This window comes from Cydia pomonella, chromosome 16 (assembly GCF_033807575.1).
Source record: "Cydia pomonella isolate Wapato2018A chromosome 16, ilCydPomo1, whole genome shotgun sequence".
NCBI classification, from domain to species: domain Eukaryota; kingdom Metazoa; phylum Arthropoda; class Insecta; order Lepidoptera; family Tortricidae; genus Cydia; species Cydia pomonella.
In genome coordinates this window covers 18610263-18632328 of record NC_084718.1, presented here as the reverse complement: position 1 = coordinate 18632328, position 22066 = coordinate 18610263, and the positions used below count along the sequence as shown (strand labels likewise).

At 36.1% G+C, this 22066-nt stretch overlaps 2 protein-coding genes across 7 annotated transcripts in view; both read right to left on the bottom strand.

The window, feature by feature from the left end:
* Positions 1-22066, bottom strand: part of LOC133526400 (stress-activated protein kinase JNK) — a 483516-nt gene that overhangs the window by 190762 nt on the left and 270688 nt on the right. The window lies entirely within an intron of this gene.
* Positions 19535-20245, bottom strand: LOC133526640 (putative lipoyltransferase 2, mitochondrial). Its single transcript, XM_061863332.1, has one exon. The coding sequence runs from the start codon at positions 20243-20245 to the stop codon at positions 19535-19537; it is 711 nt and encodes a 236-aa protein (XP_061719316.1).

The window sequence follows — 22066 nt, the reverse complement described above, 5'->3', positions numbered from 1 at the left end:
ATTTGGAATAGGGTAGTGAGGACGGCTGTGGAAGTTTTTAAGAGTTTGGTAAAGAACTTATACTTTAAGTCTCTAGGGAAGCGTCACGAAAAAAACTTCCATAAATTCTTAGGAAAGTTATTTCAAGGTGTGGGTGTCTCTAAATATGCCTTAACAATAAAAACATGCCAGTTGAAAAGAGTATGGAAGAAAACAAATTATACAACAATTTTAAAATAATTAAAAGGTAGTTACAGCGGTAGTTAATATTATTGTAGTATGTATGTGTTAAGAAACTGCCGAACAGGGTGTATTACATCCACAAGGACAACGTAAATATGTCCTTACACTCGTTTGTAGGCAAAATTTCCCAGGTACCTCGTTGTCAATGATAAAAATAATATCAAAAATAAAGCGTAAAAATACAATCAGAAATTGTTCTAATGAATAACCACTAAATAACAGGTATCTGTCTGATAAGATGATAACGTGAAATGATTCAGGTGAGAAATCCGTTACCCGTTTCCGGAGCACATACTTCAACAATTGCTCTGCACATGTTCGTTTATAAAATTGAATGATGTCGTAAGTCTTTATTACGTTACGGAAAATTGTTATTCATATGTAACTATTGTTGTCGCGGCGTTCTCATTATGTATACTACATAGACAAATAAATGTACTAGACTACGACAATAGTCTACAGACTATAGAACGCCGCGACAATAGAAATAATGGTAGTGTGTATATGTGGGTGTAGGAGTGGTTAGTCCTACCTTATTGTCCCGTCGTAGTCTCGTCTATCTGCTTCGCTCTTTTGCCTCTCATGCACCATCTGTGGTTAAAGGTATTATATGATTACAACGATCACCAAGTGTTTACAGCTAAGTATGGTATTTTTTCATATATCTATTTCCAAAGGTGATGGCATCATCCATCAATACACAAGAGTTACATATATATCTATCAGTTAACTCTAGTACACATGAGCACCATCTTACCCGGCCGGATGAAGGGTACAAGTTGCCAACTACCTATGTAGCTGTATAGTCAAGGGGGCGTACCGCAGCCGAAGCTGCCCCTTGCGTGCTGATAAAGGAGTAACTAGCGGCCGAAGCCACCTTACTCCTACACGGGGATAAAGGAGAACCTAGCAGCCGAAGCCACAGAACTCCTAACGCCTTTCTCTGGATTCAAGGGGGCGTACCGCAGCCGAAGCTGCCCCTTGCGTGCTGATAAAGGAGTAACTAGCGGCCGAAGCCACCTTACTCCTACACGGGGATAAAGGAGAACCTAGCAGCCGAAGCCACAGAACTCCTAACGCCTTTCTCTTACACATTGATATAGGAGGATCTGCAGCCGAAGCCGCAGACTCCTACACATGCATAAAACACCCTAGTCCGCCTTAACTAAGATGGCCTCTAAACAGCCTCCACGACGTAAATCGTGGCAAGCTCAACTCATACAAACTTACTGCTTCCACGGCAAAGTCACGTGGCAAGCCAAAAGATTAATTAGTTAAATGTATAAGATATAAGTATATAACAAAGCGGTAAACACTTAGCTTTCTGGTAAACCAGCTCATGTGGTCACCGACTCCACGCGTCGCCTTTGTTCACTTTACTAACACTTGTTATCACAGCTCTAACCACTTGAAGCTCTAACGACAAAATGGCTGTCCGTTAGCGACCGCAGCGTATTTAAATCTTCATCTACCTACATGAGTATCTATAAATGTAGTAGAAGTTGTCAGAGCTGTCAGACTAGATTTGAACCTTCGCGATACGATCCGATTCGACTTAACTCGATCGGATCGATCGTCGCGACACTCCCTACACACGGAAAGTGACTATTTGTCGACACACAATTTTGACTATGTCATTTCTCTCTATCTACAGTTTTTAACCTTCTCATCATCAAAGTTTCCATCCACTCCAAACCCTTTCTGGGTGTAATCTGGTGTAGTAACGTCGAGATAATTTTCAGCCGTTAAACTCGTTATACTCATTTAAATAAGTTAAAAATATTTAAGAATGAAGGTATTTTAGTTTAATTAGTATCGATATCTATCATTGTACCACAAAATAAATCTGATTAAGCTCAGTCTTTAATTTACTGTGCCATATGACTAATAAATTGTGTCGTCAGTTACTTTAAATCTCTTAGATATTTGCTCCAGATCAGTCGAATCAATACCTCTTCTGATATGTACCTATAATCATCATGAACATCTTGAAGATATCACATTGCTAACAACTTAAGCGAACCCAATTTCAAATTTCTTTGTCTTGAAATTGAAACTTGTATTATGTGCTTTAAAATCGTATTTCCATCTATCCAAATACTATCTCTGTATTGTGGGGACTTCTAACCCTGTTTAACTTTATGAACTCAAATCATATTCTAAATCTACTATTCGCTTTATATGATTACAAATCGTACTCGGATATCTTTATGGGCAATACAAATATCGATGCCACAGCGGGCCTTACACGATGCCTAGAAATTGCATTTATCGCTTCATGCGTGATCTTGAATGTAAACATCAATGCCACAGCGGGCCTTACACGATATATAGAAAGTTGAATTCACAGTCTCATGCGTGAATATAAACATCAATGCCACAGCGGGCCTTACTCTATACTACAACAAAGTAGGGGTTGTTAGATCTAGCAACGATTGCCTGCACCTGCAGGTTCCTTAACCTGCCTTCTGTCTTTCCTGATGTCTGACTTAGTCTGTCAACCTTCATTATTACTGTATGGACTTGTCCTGGTTGACAACCCTCCCCAATAAAGGGAAAAAAAGGGGGCGACTTATGGTACTTTCAAGTCGTAATTGTTTAACATTGATAACGGAAATATTTAACAGTCTATATACCAACAAGACTACACGCACCGTGTTATTCAAACACCTATCATATTTTATTCGTATGGGTTATCAAAACTTATTTATTTACTGAGTTACATCCCCTAGAGATGCCTTTCTATTCAATATAGAAACTACTGTCTTTAGGCTACTGGCTTTGATTTTAATTGAATATAATTAACTTAGACTTCGATTTAATTAATCGAATAATAATAAAATATTTCAGCCTCTATACATCCCACTACAGGGTACAGGTCTCTTCTAATAGACTAGAGGGCTTGGGCTATACTCCCCTCGCTTAAACAAGGCATAAATAAATTAAATTAATACCCGTGCAACCTAGGCTACCAGTGTAGCCAAAGCAAAATTCGAAAGGTTTAGAACCATATATCTCAATTGTTGAACTATGTAATCACTGTTCAATTCAGTATCTAATACAGCGATTTCATTTTATAATAATGCAACCATGTCATATATCAAACATTGTATATAATTAAATAAAATTTATTCAGGACACTTGAACAACAATAAATAATAAACATAGTCATAAAAACGAGTTAAAACGTCACTCGTCACTGATAAGGTTTCCACTCAGCTTGATGTCAAGGTACCTTTTGCATACCTTGACGCTATAGTCTTACGTGGAAGTCGTTCCAAAAAACGCGATATAAGTTACTTGCTTTCTTTCGTACACGAGACTAAAATATCAGATTAGTTATTCAGTGACAACATTATTTTATTTGCCTGTAAGAAATATGTAGTTATATATATTTCAATTAAATGACTATCTCGAAAGTCTAATTTGATTTAATCACAAAAGACTGTCTCTCTCATACATCAAAATTTTCATTAATTTATAACGTTGTGTGGTACTATTTCATATTTACACTCGTTTGGCTACTCCCTAAGTCGTGTACCAATTTCGTCAGTAATTTTCAAATATGATACGTTACAAATCTACATAAACTCTTTGTTTATTGAATAACGTTTCCGGAACACAAAGTCAACTATATATCTTCTGGATCTGTGACTGCTAACCAACGTATGTGGAGTAGTAGTAGGAGATATAGCAAGATCTATTCTGCCCAAGTTTTAATACTTTTCACTGTTTCATAGCAAATAAATTATTAAAGAACGGCATTCATGACCTAAACGGTCAACATTTTAGCTCAAGATTGGTTTTCATTGCTGTGAAACGCTGATTGTTTTATCATCCTCGTGTCCAACTAGCTATTTTATTTCTCTTTTATTCACAAAATATATAACAAGAAACCTCAAGTGCGTCGGAGATGTAGACACATAAGAATCATAGGATGTAAACGGAAAGTAAAGAAAGTTTATAAGCAATGCATATGATTGTATCAATAAGATACTTGTTGCACCTTAAAGTAAGGTAAATCGCTATTTTTAATTTATTTCGCGGAACGCACAGTGTCTGTCATATACATCTGATAGAAACACGTCTATCTAGTAACACATAACTAACTAGGACCACATTTTCCGATTCCTCAAAATAAGAATTCTGATGATATGTGATGAGCATGATCATTATTATCATATCCTATGAATTGCTAGTAATTTTTATGGTAACATATTTCCAATGTTCTCTTTGAAACTTTAAAAACCACAATATACTTTATAGCTTAGCTCATCGACTATGTAGTTGTACGTTCGTTCTGACTAACATCACTAAAGTTGTTGCCATTTATTGCGATTGATTACTAAACCTCACTGACTAGTAAGTAAGGTTTCAACCAGATAATGACCTTTCATCTCTAAGTCAAATTCTCTCATTAATTCTCCAATGGCTCATACATTTTGTTATTTAAACTTCTAAACCTATTCAATAGTTACATAAATTTGTTTATTATTTTAATTATCCAACTACTATAACGGATGAGTAGGATTCATAGGTATTGTATACCTACTAGAAGATCCTTACTAACCTAAATTAACATGAATGTTTTAACAGAAAAACATTATTCATTTTTTGATTTATTTCTTCATTATCGAAATCTGTCTCTGCTTTGTATGCTCAACAAAGCATCTAGGCCTTTGGCCAATTATCTATCAAACAAATTTGATTTCAAGATAAAATTTTAGTCAGATGTGTGATGATGATGATGATTTCAAATTAATAGAAACACACTGGATGTGTCTACCTCAGCTATCTTGTATGGAATTGTAGGCCTGCTACGCATAAACACATTTATCACAATTATACTTATTTGTCATCAGCTCAGTTTTGAGCTATGCAAAATTAATAATGACTCAATCTCTACTAGCAGTTTCACTCTTAACTTACTTACTTCTCATTCAAGAAATACCAGGTAGGTATGTATTTATATGTATACCTCTATGGCAAATTTTAAATGTAAGTATTTACAGTTGATGCTCACTATAGCATAAAGAAAACATGGTGAAGAACTAATCTTCTGTGATTATTATGAAACTAATATCACTTTCAAACAACTGACTGTGACAAGCAACTATAATTATAAATACATTACATTATAATTTAGTCCATTTATAATGTTAAGTTGCAGTCTTAGTTTACGAAAATTATTAACTACTTCTTATTCTTCCCACGCAAGCATTTTTATATTCACAATCACATTTTACTTGATGTATTACTCATTCAAAAGTTTTTTCACAAACATTCGCTTTTAGTGGCCCATAAAGGTTACTATTTTAATGCGTACCTAAGTATATGCTTGTACGTGCCTAACGACTCTAGAAACTAAAATTTTCAATTATTCACTTAATTGTAGTAATTAGGTAAACATCTACCTTTACTATATTTTTGTAATATGTTTATGTCTCATAGGAGTCATAGGCAATACTTTCAATATTAGTAAAACAACTCATGAACAACATGAACCCGCTAATTGCCAACCGCGACAGTAATAAGTTAGGCTTTAGAATTTCAACTATACCCCAGATTTATTATTTCTTGAAAGTAATATCTTCCTTTATACAGCAACAATTTTTGACTGGACATGAAAATAATACTTTAATTCTCCAAGTAAAGCCGATTCAACGGGTATCGATTATCCTTTTAAACTTTACCGCGCTAATTAAATTAAATACTTACTTTCATTATACTGTAAAAATTGAACAATTATTTTCCTTTATTATTCTCAACAACTACATTTTTATACAAGCGTAGAAACCCGTTACTCAAACGAACCTCATGTTTTAGTGTTCGCGCGCGAAATTAGATTGGCAGATTGTCAGTGACAAAAGGTCATTGATTTTCTTGGTGGCTTGAATGGCTTGATCGATTATGAAGTTTGGATTTCTCTCATATTATTTAATTAATATGTACTGTGCGCGATATAGGTACTAATGATGTACGGTGCGTACCTACGTTTATGAAGAAGCAGTGATTTGTGTGCTAAACCCCTTTTACGGAGCTTAAAACCACGGAATGATAATACGTGCGACTACCTGTTTTACTTCGTCAAGACAAAAGTAACTCAAAACCTTTAATTTACTCAACAAGAGCAATGCGATTGAACTTTATGCTTTAAGTGCACAAATATAACTGACCTTTTATTTAAACAACACTTGAAATAAGTCTAACCTTTACGAGTAAGTTTCTACGTGTAATCGTCTGTGCGAATATAGTACGCACTTGTATGGGCATAAGGGAGCTGCACTGTACTTATTATGCCTTAGACAAACATCAAAACTGTAAATGTTCACTTCCAGATAACAATCAATTTGCTTTTCATTACTTGATAGCACATTATTTTATGGGTAAGCAAAATGTGAACAATTAACATCTTTCACTTGAAATTTACTCATTTCTCATAAAAGCCTTACTGTAATAGATTGATATTAAACTACATTGTCATTGCTATGTTTTGTTTTCTTTTTATCCACAAGTATATCACTTTCCTCATGATGTCAAAACAATGAAATAAAATAACCCCTTTATTAGTCTTATACTTGTAACCTAATATAAGCTATGCATGGAATAGCTTTGAACAGAAGCAAATGGATCGAGTTGGAGGAGGCCTTCACCTGAAGAGGAGTTCACCACTAAGCAAAATAAATAAATAAAATGTAAACTAAGAAATGTGAATCAAACTTAGTGTGAATAAATGGCTTATTTATTTTATTATACTTATAACCTCTTAATTAACATCTTGGTTGATATTTATACTTTGCCATTCTGAATTCTTTGAGGGTATCAATACGCTATTAGTCTTGAATAAGAATACACTATGCCTTATTAACATGTAAGTATATGTTAAACGCACGCAACTAAGCAACCAATCTAGAAATTTGAAGTGGTATGTATGAAGTGGGTAATTTCTCTGATATATGCCTTTAAACTCAAGTACATCCAAAGTGTAATAATTTAGGTCATCATTCCATTTCAACAGCGTTCAAACTGAATTTAAGCTTTACTCAACTTTGTAAGTGAAAGTAATCATAAAACTGTATTGACAAATATTCTAACAACTGTTCAGTGAATGTATTGTGTTGTCGAATTCGAATATGTTTTAACAACTTTTTAGTGATGTTGTAAATATTCTGAATTCAGTAAGTACCTTTTTTATTATCCTGTTATTTGCAACAATCATAGTAAAATGTAACTTGGCTGTACAGACAAGAGCACATAGAATCAAATTTCAACTAAGAGAGTCTCTCTGGTTTACCGATCTAAGTTGGTACATTTCTGTTTAGTAACTTTATATTGAACTCTATTCATCATATTCCGACCAATATATACCAACTATGGGCCTTCCCAACAACAAACATTATGGGTTGAATACGACTGCTACTAGCAAGTAAAGAAATATAATAATGTAAGTATCCTATATGCGTGTATGTGCTTCTCATTTTAAGGAAAATAAACTGGAATAAGCTAGATAGTACATTATTTTAGCAACCAAGTAATGTTCCCTTTTTGGTAGATAGTATAAATATATTTTGAACTGTACTGGTAGGTATTTCATTTTCTGTGTACATTTAATTTTATGTGTACAACAAAGAATACTTATTTATTTACTTAACACAGCAGGTAAGTACTATGTACGGTCAGCAAAACTGTAGATTCTCACACTAAGTGTTCCTTCAAACTCCTGATGTTTAACGCTAGTAAATAAATTAACTGAATTTATAGTATGGCAGGTACTAAGGTAAGGTAAATTAGATACTTTATAGCCTACCTGCCCACAACTTAAGCTATGCAACCAAAGGACTACTTTGAACTCAAAGTCAGGAAAAAAATGTGATCAGACTTGATAATCATTACTATTGGCATATGATCTCAACAAGTACAATTTTATTTATTTTGTCTAATCAAATAATAAAGGTATTTGCCATGGATTTGTATTTGTTTACCATTGACTTAACATTTATTCATAATTCTTATGGATGGTCACATATGTACATTTCAGTGATACTAAAGGCGCAAAAGGTCTCAAATCTAAGCTCACATTTTCTAGTAATATTTTCATTTGCGAACAAGTTTTTGTACAAGTGACTATAATTACTTGCCATCTGATGTATTATTGAACTCATATCTAACTAGTAAGCCTCTTCAATCCTATCTGTAATAGTTAACACAACACAGCCTTCTTGGGTAAGAGTATACTGGGTATGGCTCCAAAAATTTTCAATGATATCCCAAATTATATAAAGCGCCTGCAACCTGACCAGTTTAAAATACGACTAAAGTCATACTTAATAAACAAATGCTATTACTCATATCTGAAATAGTTATAACTTGTCCATTTTATATAGATACTAGTTTAACATGTAAGCACTTCATCATTACGAGTATATTCTAGATTTGCGAAATGTTGCTATTTTATTATATTATAAATGTTTTTATTGCTGTAATATTACTGATTCAATTTAGGCACTATAAGACCTTAAATGTAACATCTGTGTTCCACAAATAAAATTTAATTTACTCCACTATTGTGGTTGGTATTGTAGATAGATCTGGAAATGAAGCGCTAGACACTGTAACTGTAAGTGTTAAACTCTATCTTGCTCCACAGTGATAAACCCAAGCTTTATTTATTAATTTTTCTTGGAGAAACTAATGTTGATGAGATATTTGACTTCGCATAAGCATTGATCTATCAGACCACAACAATCAGCATGTGTATAGCCAGTGAATGTCTACTTTCTAATCTATCAAGGAACTAATTTAATTCAATGTTTATTTGCACATTATTTTATCATAACATAATTTAATTGGGTACAATGGTAAGTAGGTAAAGTTCCAAGTCATACCGCACTAGTAGAGAACGGGTAATTCACTCATAGTCATCATAACTCATATTAATATGTCATAGTCTATGTGGTATCCCTGTTTTTCCAATAATTTGTAGATCTTATGTCGCTCTAGACAAAATGCTATTTATTCAGTGTCAGTGTCTGTCAGACTCTATAATTATAAAACAGCTTTTTTATCAGTCTTCAGTAATATCAAGAGAACTTTAGGGCAATTTAAAAACTAAGCACTTATTAGTTTCGTTATTTAGTTACTAATTTAAATCAAACATTTGATTTAACAACAAAGATTCATTTAACCATTTACTATTACTTTGTTATCGGATTCTGTAAATTATATCCCTAATACATGAAACATTGATCACGAACACCGCCAAGTCCCGGCCGCAGACCAGACGATGCCGCCATGAATGCTTCATACCTAAACTAATACTTCAAAATAAATACCGATAAAACAAGCGTTCAAATAGAACTTTACTCGAATTTATCATTAACTTTTAGCCCTTCCAGCCATAGTGAGATTAAATTGTAGGCCAGCGAGTATCAAGGGTGAATTTACTCAATGCTACAAGTATCTGCACCTGTTCAGTTTTGATAGACTTGAAACTAAAGCAAACCTGCGACGCTCAATACGTTTAAAGTAATAAAACCTGTCTCTCATCTCAACAATCACAAATGGTTCGGATCCAACCAATCCTCAGCACATCTTCACCATTTTGTCGCGGCGTTCTCATTATGTATACTACATAGACAAATAAATGTACTAGACTACGACAATAGTCTACAGACTATAGAACGCCGCGACAATAGAAATAATGGTAGTGTGTATATGTGGGTGTAGGAGTGGTTAGTCCTACCTTATTGTCCCGTCGTAGTCTCGTCTATCTGCTTCGCTCTTTTGCCTCTCATGCACCATCTGTGGTTAAAGGTATTATATGATTACAACGATCACCAAGTGTTTACAGCTAAGTATGGTATTTTTTCATATATCTATTTCCAAAGGTGATGGCATCATCCATCAATACACAAGAGTTACATATATATCTATCAGTTAACTCTAGTACACATGAGCACCATCTTACCCGGCCGGATGAAGGGTACAAGTTGCCAACTACCTATGTAGCTGTATAGTCAAGGGGGCGTACCGCAGCCGAAGCTGCCCCTTGCGTGCTGATAAAGGAGTAACTAGCGGCCGAAGCCACCTTACTCCTACACGGGGATAAAGGAGAACCTAGCAGCCGAAGCCACAGAACTCCTAACGCCTTTCTCTGGATTCAAGGGGGCGTACCGCAGCCGAAGCTGCCCCTTGCGTGCTGATAAAGGAGTAACTAGCGGCCGAAGCCACCTTACTCCTACACGGGGATAAAGGAGAACCTAGCAGCCGAAGCCACAGAACTCCTAACGCCTTTCTCTTACACATTGATATAGGAGGATCTGCAGCCGAAGCCGCAGACTCCTACACATGCATAAAACACCCTAGTCCGCCTTAACTAAGATGGCCTCTAAACAGCCTCCACGACGTAAATCGTGGCAAGCTCAACTCATACAAACTTACTGCTTCCACGGCAAAGTCACGTGGCAAGCCAAAAGATTAATTAGTTAAATGTATAAGATATAAGTATATAACAAAGCGGTAAACACTTAGCTTTCTGGTAAACCAGCTCATGTGGTCACCGACTCCACGCGTCGCCTTTGTTCACTTTACTAACACTTGTTATCACAGCTCTAACCACTTGAAGCTCTAACGACAAAATGGCTGTCCGTTAGCGACCGCAGCGTATTTAAATCTTCATCTACCTACATGAGTATCTATAAATGTAGTAGAAGTTGTCAGAGCTGTCAGACTAGATTTGAACCTTCGCGATACGATCCGATTCGACTTAACTCGATCGGATCGATCGTCGCGACAATTGTTTAAATTAAACAATGAAGACGTAGTTCGCATATAAGTTTTAATAGAATTGAGTAATATGCTAATGTATGTGCAAAACTAGTGATTTGCACTGATTTAAACATTGTGGCTAAAAAGACACAACTTCTATAAGACTAACTTCATTACAGACCCTTGACCTCCTGGAGTACCTGTGTGTGAGTCAAATTCCCAATATTGGGGTTTTCGGTTCTGGTTTCCCCATCAAATTTTCATTTTCTCTATCTTAGTTTATGTATTTTGCCAGCCTAATCTTTTATTTTGACGTTTATACCCCACCTGACCTGATCTTACCGGTGGGGTATAAACATAGTTTATTTTGCTCAGGGCAAGAGAAACAGTAGACTCTAACCCCGCTTTGCACAACCTGGCAGTAAGGATGCATACCTACATATCTGTATAAGCTCCATACTTGACGTACCACTCTGCATGAAAATCCTGAGGATTCCCTAAAAGTGTTTCTCTTGCCCCAGTGTTTCTCTTATCCCAGCTCACCTTATTATTTTTATAATTTTAAACCAAAAGTGTACTTAATTAGTAAAACATTATTAAACAATACATGATGAAAGCAACCAGTACCTAAAATAGAACTATACCACGAGTTCTGTTCAGGATGCTCGTAGTTTTCTCGCATCGCGGTCAGTCAACGAGCATTTCATTGAAATTAGTTACCCAGTACGCCACTTAGCGGTTACACTCCAGCAACCAACTATTCACAGAATTCAGAATAACAGTACCAACACCCACCTGTTCTCAACAATCTCGAAAAGGTCAGACGTGACTGACGGAAAACAGATAAAGACTAAATATCAAATGATAGGAAAACGTTCTGAAAGGAGTGGAAACTAAAGCGCAAATAATATTTCCTAAAAGTACCTTAATTTAACGGAATAGAAGAAAAATGTTTCCCAACTAACCTTTGGCCTTTATTTTCAAAGGTTGTAAGAGTGGTCCACGTGGATAAGGAACTTTTCATAAAAATAGACGGAAAAGTCGACTTTGCCGGTTAAAAAATAGGTCGCGAAATGCGTAGTTTATCAAAAATTAAAAAGTCAAAAACATTCAAACAGCCAAACAGATCATCAGTACAGTACTTATTATTATAATGTTGGTACCGCGACTATTTAGCTGTCTAAAGTAGGTTGGTGTATTTTCGGCAGAAAAATACACTTCTATTATTTAATTTCAAAAAAAATAAAGAGGCGGCCACCAAATCTTTTCAATTGTTTTAACATTTTTCTGTGAATATATGTACGTTAAGAACGTTGCTTCTGTAAACTATTTGTAATTTATTTCTATTTCTTACACCATTTTGGAGAAAAGCACTATACTTATATGAATCGGCTGGAAGCCTACTTGCTGGCTTCGGATTCAATTAAACGGACTCCCAAGGTCGTCCTTTAAACGAATCGTCAGCCAGCCAGTAGCTACTTCCGAGCCTCGACAATTATTGTCATATACGTTATTATAATGTATTATTAACCAAAATAGTCAGGTGTGGTAGTGGTACCATTAAAGGGGTTGTAACGCCAACCTTTTGTTGTATTTTAAGCTTAACCTTAAGTTCAAATCAATGCCATTCGATTTTGAATCTTAACACAAATCAATTAGGTTAGAAATGAGAGTTGCTGATGCCTTTTTTAAGGGGGATGTTTGAAGCTTGGCCGCTGGAGGCTCAAGCCCGCCGCTCACATGCTTCGAGCATAGAAAAATTAATTTTCCCGGTCATAAAGTAGCTGAGCAATATTGAGGATGGAAGGCAGGGTTAACGAGGGTTTCGATTAGGAAGAACATTAAAATGAGCACTTACTTTACTTTTTAACCAGGTCCTAGGTTAGCGCTGGATAGTCCAAATGCTTGTGAGAGGAAGTCTGTGCCTATGTAGTTATTATGGAACGTATTTTTTTAACCATATAAAAAACCTATTAGAAAATGAAAAGTGGGCTTTTGTTTAGCGTTGCCTTAGCATTATTACTTTATACATGTATAATATACTGTACATATATACTGACAGTGTCTAACGGAAGTCTCAGAAGCAAAACTTCCGTCGTCAGAAGCCGATCCTCTTAAGGTAATTAAGAAGAAGGGAACTTCACACGAGTACATAACGGCCTTTACGTGGCTTTTCAAATAAGTACAACATTTTTTTTATTATGTCCACTAAAGAATAAATCTATTCATAAGATATAACATGTCTTTGGGGTAAAGGTAGACATAGAGCAAGATGAACTTCGAAATCTAAAGCTAACTTGCAATTTCGTTTATCCTAGAAATGAATGAAGTTTCGAGATATAAGCACCTACTATTTTATGAAGACTGGATACTCCTGGTAGACCAGCGGTTGAACAAAAATGGGTTTCGATAATATTAAAGTTTTTTCTTTTTTGATATGTCATTGGGAGTATGTTAAATAATACTTTGGTAAAAAGTTAGAAATTTTAAGGTTGAGCTATCGGTTATATTTAAATATTTTAATTTTTGCTAATAACTAAGTAAATATAGAATTAAAGTTACAGAAAACTTTAGCATATCGAATAACACTTCAATTTATGTACAATTTTCAGTTTTTAGAAATCTGGAACAGCTGCTTTCTGGTAAACGTAAAAACACGAGTTATTTTGTAAATATATAATTAGAGTTGCTGATATTGCAAAATTATGATATTATCGATCAACTTAGTATTCTAGTAAAAAGTTAGACATGTAGACAATGTGCTTGTCTAGATATTGATTTCAGGTTAAGCAGTATAGCTAATATCGAATTAAAGTTTGTAGAGTTAATAATAATCGATCATCAACAATGATCTCAGTTACTAAACAAAAATTTAGAAATATAAAATCACGGCGACACTCATTACTGATATGTATGCATTCCTTGCTTATATAAATACGTTACGTTTCAAACGCGCGGCAAGTTTGCGCGCGCCGCGCGCTGTGGCAGGAGGCAGCGAACAACGGTAGTGGGGAGCGGGGTGCCCTTGACTGCGTCTACGGTCCAAAAATTCCTAAAGCGTGTTTTAAATTAATAGCAATAGAAAATTGGTATTTTGTTGTTACTATAATAGGTATTGCCCGCGGTTTCGTTCACGTAGAATTCGTTATCGCGTTACATGAATATTATTTATTTATTTAAACTTTATTGCACAAACAAAAAAAACACAAATGGCGGACTTAATGCCAAAAGGCATTCTCTACCAGTCAACCATTGGGTCTAATAGAGACAAAAAAAACACATTCTCATACAGATGACCACCCTTCCTTGTACCATTTTAAAAGCCAGTTGCAGCTTTTCTTTCCCGATTTTTTTCAGATGTTTGGACTTGGTATTTTCCTCGCGATAGTTATTTGTTTTAAGGGGAATGTTGTTGTTAACCGCTAATGCTAATATTGATAACCGATAGTTATATAGAGATACGTTATAAGGTATATGCACCCTCATGTTATTTATTTCTGATAAGAAATAAATGTAAGACAAAATTGACAGTGATGCATTTCAAGTAGGTTGCCTTGTAAGATTGCGTACGGATAGTTTCTTTGTTTGTTATTTCATCGTATGATATATCAAATGAAAGCTTATTTGAAAGTTGCCGTATTAAAAAAGTTGGTCCAGTTAATGGTCGCCTAGATTAACCGATTTTTATATAAAATGTAGGCAACCATGGACTGGACCAACTTGTTAAAAAGGCAACCTAGTACAGTTAGTAATATAGTACCTGGGCGACCGAGCTTTGCTCGGTTATAACTATTTATTGTAATATGGTGGTGATAATCTACATAAACTTAAAAAGTAAAATGTGAACTGACAATTATTATTATTTACAATCGATTTTAACCTTACAGCACTTGTCACAGAGTAACGCCATCTATTGTCGATTTCTCTTATTACATAGGTCATTTTTTTTACTAAATTAAACTTGTGTAAAACAATAAAAATTAAAAAATTATATATAAACTTGAACATATAAAAAAAAACAAAAGTTAGTCACCGGGCGAGATTCGAACTCGTAACACTCGTTTAGCAGTTCGCGTCTTAACCCGCTGGACCAGATGGACAGTGGCCGGCAACACGAAATTAGTGACCATATTCTGCGTCGAAAGAAAAACGCATGAAAACTCGAAAACACGCGTTTTCCCAAGCATAAGACTAATCTAGATAGATTGTATACCCCCAAAAACCCCTATATACCAAATTTCAGCGAAATCGTTAGAGCCGTTTCCGAGATCACAGAAATATATATATATATATACAAGAATTGGTCGTTTAAAGGTATAATGTAAAATAACTTTTCTTTTGATATATCATGTGACGTTTTCGTTTACACACTAAAAGCACAGTGTAAAAAGTTACAGTGGGCCGACGCCTTTGATGTTTGCGTAAATGCCGACACCGCTCAAGGTCTCCGTACCTACCTAGGGTTATCACAGACTTACACAACTGCCCAAAAGAGGATGGAAATGTTTTTAGTTTTCATGTTGTATGATGTATGTGTACTAATTTTACAAATGACGTCCATTTTGGAAATAAAGATGGCGGACGTCACTTTTTTGAAAAAGTCGTCATGGGTGTTGTTTTCTGGGTTTTTAGGGGTGTGGATTTTAAAAATGGCATCTATTTTGAAAATAAATATGGCGGACGCTACTTTTTGAAATGGGTGTCGATGTGTGTAGCCGTGATATCAACCACCTTTAATTCTAAAATGGTCTCTATTTTTGAAATCTGCACCAACAAGAACCGCCAAAATTGACGTCATTTTTGTAATTGGAACCCCGAGGAACCTCGGAAATGACACCCATATCGATTTTTAAGAAAAATTAATGTCCGCCATCTTGGATTTCAAAATAGACGTCATTTTCGTAATCGGAATCCCGAGGAACCTCGGATATGACACCCATATCGACTTTTAAGAAAAAATTATTTCCGCCATCTTGGATTTCAAAATGAACGTCATTTTCGTAATCGGATCCCCGAGGAACCTCGGAGATGACACCCATATCGATTTTTAAGAAAAATTAATGTCCGCCATCTTGGATTTCAAAATAGACGTCATTTTCGTAATCGGAATCCCGAGGAACCTTGGATATGACACCCATATCGACTTAAGAAAAAATAATTTCCGCCATCTTGGATTTCAAAATGAACGTCATTTTCGTAATCGGATCCCCGAGGAACCTCGGAGATGACACCCATATCGATTTTTAAGAAAAAATAATGTTCGCCATCTTGGATTGCAAAATGGACGTCATTTTCGTAATCGGAACCTCGAAGAACCTCGGAGATGACACCCATACCGATTTTTAAGAAAAAATAATGTCCGCCATCTTGGGTTCCATAATGGATGTCATTTTCGTAATCGGCACCCTGAGGACTTTCAAAAATAATGAAAACATCAAATACTATATGATACAGATACAAACAGAAGCAAGAAACAATTTCTTGCTTTTTAAAGTCTTAAACTACTCATAATTTCTTAAAATAAGTTATAAAACATGTCCGCCATTTTGAATTTGAAAATTGATATCATAATTATGATATATTTTTTTTTACACTGAGACAAATAATTAGCACATGTCGTATGAAATATTTTAATTGTGAGTTTTTTTTTAATTTTTTTTTTATACTACGTCGGTGGCAAACAAGCATACGGCCTGCCTGATGGTAAGCAGTATCCGTAGCCTATGTACGCCTGCAACTCCAGAGGAGTTACATGCGCGTTGCCGACCCTAACACCCTCCCACCCCTCGTTGAGCTCTGGCAACCTTACTCACCGGCAGGAACACAACACTATGAGTAGGGTCTAGTGTTATTTGGCTGCGATTTTCTGTAAGGTGGAGGTACTTCCCCAGTTGGGTTCTGCTCTAGATCTGGAATGACATCCGCTGTGCTGTGCCCTACCACACAGAGCCAGATGACATTTACAATGCCCATACCTCTCTTATAATGCCTGTGCTAAAAATGTGATTGCGAACTACCTGCAATAACTATACAGTACCTGGGCGACCGAGCTTTGCTCGGTTATAACTAACTATTTATGGTAATATGGTGGTGTATAGGTGATAATCTTAACTACATTCTTTTACTAAATTAAACTTGTCTAAAACAATAAAAATTAAAAAATTATATATAAAATTGAACATATAAAAAAAAACAAAAGTTAGTCGCCAGGCGAGATTCGAACCCGTAACACTCGTTTAGCAGTCCGCGTCTTAACCCACTGGACCAGACGGACAGTGGCCGGCAACACGAAATTAGCGACCATATTCTGCGTCGAAAGAAAAACGCATGAAAACTCGAAAACACGCGTTTTCCCAAACATAAGACTAATCTAGATCGATTGTTTACCCCCAAAAACCCCCATATACCAAATTTCAGCAAAATCGTTAGAGCCGTTTCCGAGATCCCGGAAATATATATATACAAGAATTGCTCGTTTAAAGGTATAAGATAATTAGGCATTAAAACACTCGTGTGATCTTTTTAAGAAACTCACTTCGTTCGTTTCCTAAGCCCACACTCGTGTATTTTAATGCCTTTTATTATGTAGCAGTAACATAAACTACTAATATATGTTGAAAGTAAGTACAGGCGGCTAACACAATGGTAACAAAAGACAAAAGTTTTGAAAATGTAATTTTCATCATCGTCACTTGGCTGTACATTTGAGGGCCTATCGCGAACCACGTTCGACGTGTTACCTCTCTGTCGCACTTGTAAATTCGTACGTAAGTATGACAGGGAGGCAACACGTCGAACGTGGTTCGCGGTAAGCCCTCTGATGCCACCTCCATTAGTCTTTTGTACGCCGGTATAGCCTTCGACTCAATGTATAATCTACACTTTTTATGGAAACGTAGTTCCTCCTTCCCGTAGAAATATTTAACTTTCCCATCACCAAGAAAGATTATTTGCTCGCAGTTATTAGCTGCTCAATTCCTCGTTTTTTCTCTGTTACTAAGTCAGTACAGTACACATATCAAACATTTTTCACTCATTTTGAAGTCATAATAACTTTTATTCTATAATTAAATTCATGTAATGTCCGCATCTAATTTATGTGCACGATAAACAAACAAATGAATGATTTGGAAGAAAAGACAAACAGCGCTTGCGAAGCTGAGCGGGGGGCGCGGGCGGGGCGAGGTATCTATCGCTCACTAGGTCGGCTACGATAGGCTCCCGCGCACCGAGCCGACATGTTGACGGACCAGCGCGGCGTGGTTATGAATTTCGCGCCTTTTTAAATTGATTTTACTATTACAATGCAAGCTACACACTTACTTACTTACTCCGTTAGCTCAGCGACCCAAAATGAGACTTGGCCTCCGACACAAGACAGCGCCACTTTTCTCGGTCCTGTGCGACCTCTCGCCAATTGTCGACTCGAAGCTCGCGCAGATCCGCCTCCACCATGTCGCTCCAGCGATATCTAGGGCGTCCGATAGGACGTCCTCCTGCTAGGCGACCCAGGTACGCTCTTTTTACGTTCCGATCTTCGTCCATTCTCTCAAGGTGGCCTAACCATCGGAGTCTGTGGGCTTTACTTTCTCCCATGATGTTAGGTTCAGCCACTAGGTCTTCAATCTCACGGTTCTTAAGGACTGTCCAACTTCCATCCGGTCTTCGTTTGGGGCCCAATATTTTACGGAGGATTTTCCTCTCGGCAACTAGCAGCATGTTTTGTGCAACTAGCAGCAAGCTACACACAGATATTTCTTACTTTCCATAAAATGGCTGCATATATTATTTTATAGTAATAGATTTATCTCTACGGACTTTAATTCAATATTAGATCTTACAGGACAAAAAACGCATATTAATTGTAAAGCACATATCCTATTCTTCTAATTTTTTGCCTTGCCTATTAACTTAAGAATTTAGATATGATATTGTGGATTTTTCAAACTTTAATTCAATATTGACAAAATAATAAACTAATTTGAGTTTGACAAAGTAGCACGTTGATTTTTTTTCTAAAAATTTGATAGCATAAAGCCTCATACATATTATAAAAGACGATGCTTAAATTTTGTACTTTAATTCAATATTCAAAATTCATCAATAAAAATACATAAATACCTTATTTATATCTAACGCTCGTTCTAAATTTTCTTCATATATTACAAATATGCTTAAAAATATGTCCCATACCAGATAAACATCACTTTTCACTCTTTAGAATTATCGAAACTTATAGGGCAAAAATCCGGTCCCACTATTGGTCTATGGTAGAGAAGTTTGGATGCTTGTAATGTAGTGTCACTGTCTTTTATCTCTTCAATAGCGATTATTAATTTGAATGAAATAGATAGATGTATATATTTATTTTTTTATTTAACTTAACAAATTTATCACAAATAAATCTAATTACCTACATCTATAATGATAATTAATTATGGCGTTTCGACAGCAAATAAACCTAACTTGAAATAGTATACTTCACATTGGAACACCAAATCAGATCCACTATAGGCACTGAGTAAAATGTTTAATTCACTAGCCCTTATTCGGTCACAAGTAGGTTATTATAAACACTATTCAATATATCTTTCTGATCATAAACGGCCAAATCTTCACTTTCACAGTTGAATACCTTATTAAAGTTCCTTATAAACATAGGAGTAATTTTGTCTACTGACCAAGGTTCTCCAGTTTCTTCAGTCAAGGAAGTGACTCCTTTGTCCTTAATGCCGCAAGGGTCGATATGCTTGAACCAGGACAAGTCATTGTCACAGTTAACTGACGTGCCGTGATAAGTGATATACCGGGTAGCATGTACTCCGATCGCGGCTACCTTATTATCCCCGATCCACACGCCGGTGTTCGGCGATCTTTCGCCCTTCAGTCCTAACTCGGAGCACATATTGATGACTGTCTCTTCCAAACTGTTTACATAACACTTGACATTAAGCTTGAAGCGTTTCAAATTGATGATCGGGTATGCCACTAACTGGCCTGGTCCATGAAAAGTGATCAGTCCACCTCTGTTCGTTTTTCTAAACGCCGCTCCTAAGGCATTCAGTCTCTGTACCTCTTCCTTGGGCGTGTCATCTCTGATCCCGACAGTGTAAACGGGTCTGTGTTCTAGCAGGAGAAGGGTGTCCCAGGTTCCTTGTCCGGTCGTGACACAGTGGAGTTGTTTGCGTACGACTGCCCTCTGAATCTTCAGGGCCGTGTCGTAGCTCATGAGACCCAGCTGCCAGATTTTCAGCATTCTGCTGTAAAGAATAAAAATAAAACTCCTAATCGATACTTGGCAGTGGATACTTGTTTTGTGTTTTATTAAAATCATGATTTATTTTTAAGTCCATTGATCAGTTTAGATCAATTAAAACATAATTTAAAGCCAACGTAATCCCTTTCAATCAAATAAGTCGATTAAATATAAATCACAGAGAATTTCGGCAGAAAAGTGGACTGATCAGAAAACAATTTTTTGAAGGACACTATCAGTAAATTCAGAAATACGTGATTTCGTTGACATGGATCCTTATGTTCATAACTCCAATTTAGATCACCTGGTTTGCTTTATTTAATGTGAATTGTTTAGAAAATCTAAAATCTCTTCATCAATATTGCATTGTATTGTATCAGTTCGGGAAAACTGAGGCTCAAATTATTTGGTGTCGTTTTAATATGGACTCTGTAGAGTTTGGACAAAACGCACATTACAGCTGCCCAAAATCATTGAACAACGCTGTCTCCGGAGTTTCGTCGCCCGAATTAATATGTAACTGGCGTAGGTCCATGTATGAACGCATCTGGTATCCTATCATAAATTGTTCGAGCCCAGTAGCTTCGGAACACACGGTCGATGCTTGGCAGTGTTGCTCGAATTCGAAACAGAATGAATTTATCAGTTGCACTGTATGTTTTCGTGCAGTCATGTTGTAATTGGCATAGATAGATACAAGTTCGCGGAAACAAATGCCTAAATCTAAGCTATGTAAAGTAAATAGGTGCTTTGAGTTTTAAAATCATGTTCCAGGAAGGTTTGTTGACCTAACGCGTTAAAACGCCCCGATGTCGGAAACTCAGCATTTCTATCAAAGCGGTCATCCGTGCAGAAACTGATTAGCTATGTCAACCTCGTTTTAAGATGTAGGTAAACACCGCACAAAGGTGAGTCACATCACAACGCGTTAGAAACGGGCGTAGAGCTATAACCGAAGAGAGATTCCCGTTCACTCAAATAAGGTTAATAGTGCATGTCAATTGATTCAAATGAGAGTTGCATAGGTAGCTAACCTGTGAGCGCCATTATACGAGAAAAAGTTATGTAAAGCCTCATATACAGACGTCATTAGATATGTCGGTGCAACCGGGGTGCTCAAAAATATCTGAACACGCGCTCTAGCGCCTTGACAATAGGGGTGTGTTCAAATATTTGAGAGCACCTTGGCCGCTCCGATATATCTGATGGCGACTGCATGTAGTAGTGAAATGTATAGTATAACGTAAGGTTTGCCGACTCTCAGCCGAGACTATTTCAAGGTTAAGAAGTATGACTAATCCTGACCACTTAAATATAATTGCCACGAAGATTAAGCCAAAGGAGTTATCAATGTCATTTCATGTATTATTTGCGTTCTGTAAATTGTACATACCATATGCAAACTGCTTTTATTTATAGCCTTTCATTAGGGTGGTCCTTATTTGGTCGAAGTTACATTTTTCTACAGACCATCCCCCGTAATGTAAAATCTATCACTAAAACACCAATGTTTTTGTTATTTTTCAGAATTTATAAATACATTTTAGGGGACGCTACCGCACTTTTAAAATGTGGACCCTCCATACAAAATGTATTCTTTTTCGATTCTTCGTTCTAACTTTCTAAGTAGAGGTGCGTCCATACTTTCCGTTCATAAAAATATTTGAAAATTAGCAATGTTATTTTAACTTAAATTTAACACACTCTGAATCGTCGTTCCACAATGAAAAATCGAAAATAAAAACATCTTGTATGGAAGGTCCAAATTTAAAAAAAAAGTGCGGCAGAGACCCCTAAAATGTAATGAAGTAATAATTATAT

Coding starts and splice junctions, on each gene's coding strand:
- LOC133526640 (XM_061863332.1), bottom strand. CDS start 20,245: ATGCTGAAAATCTGGCAGCTGGGTCTCATGAGCTACGACACGGCCCTG.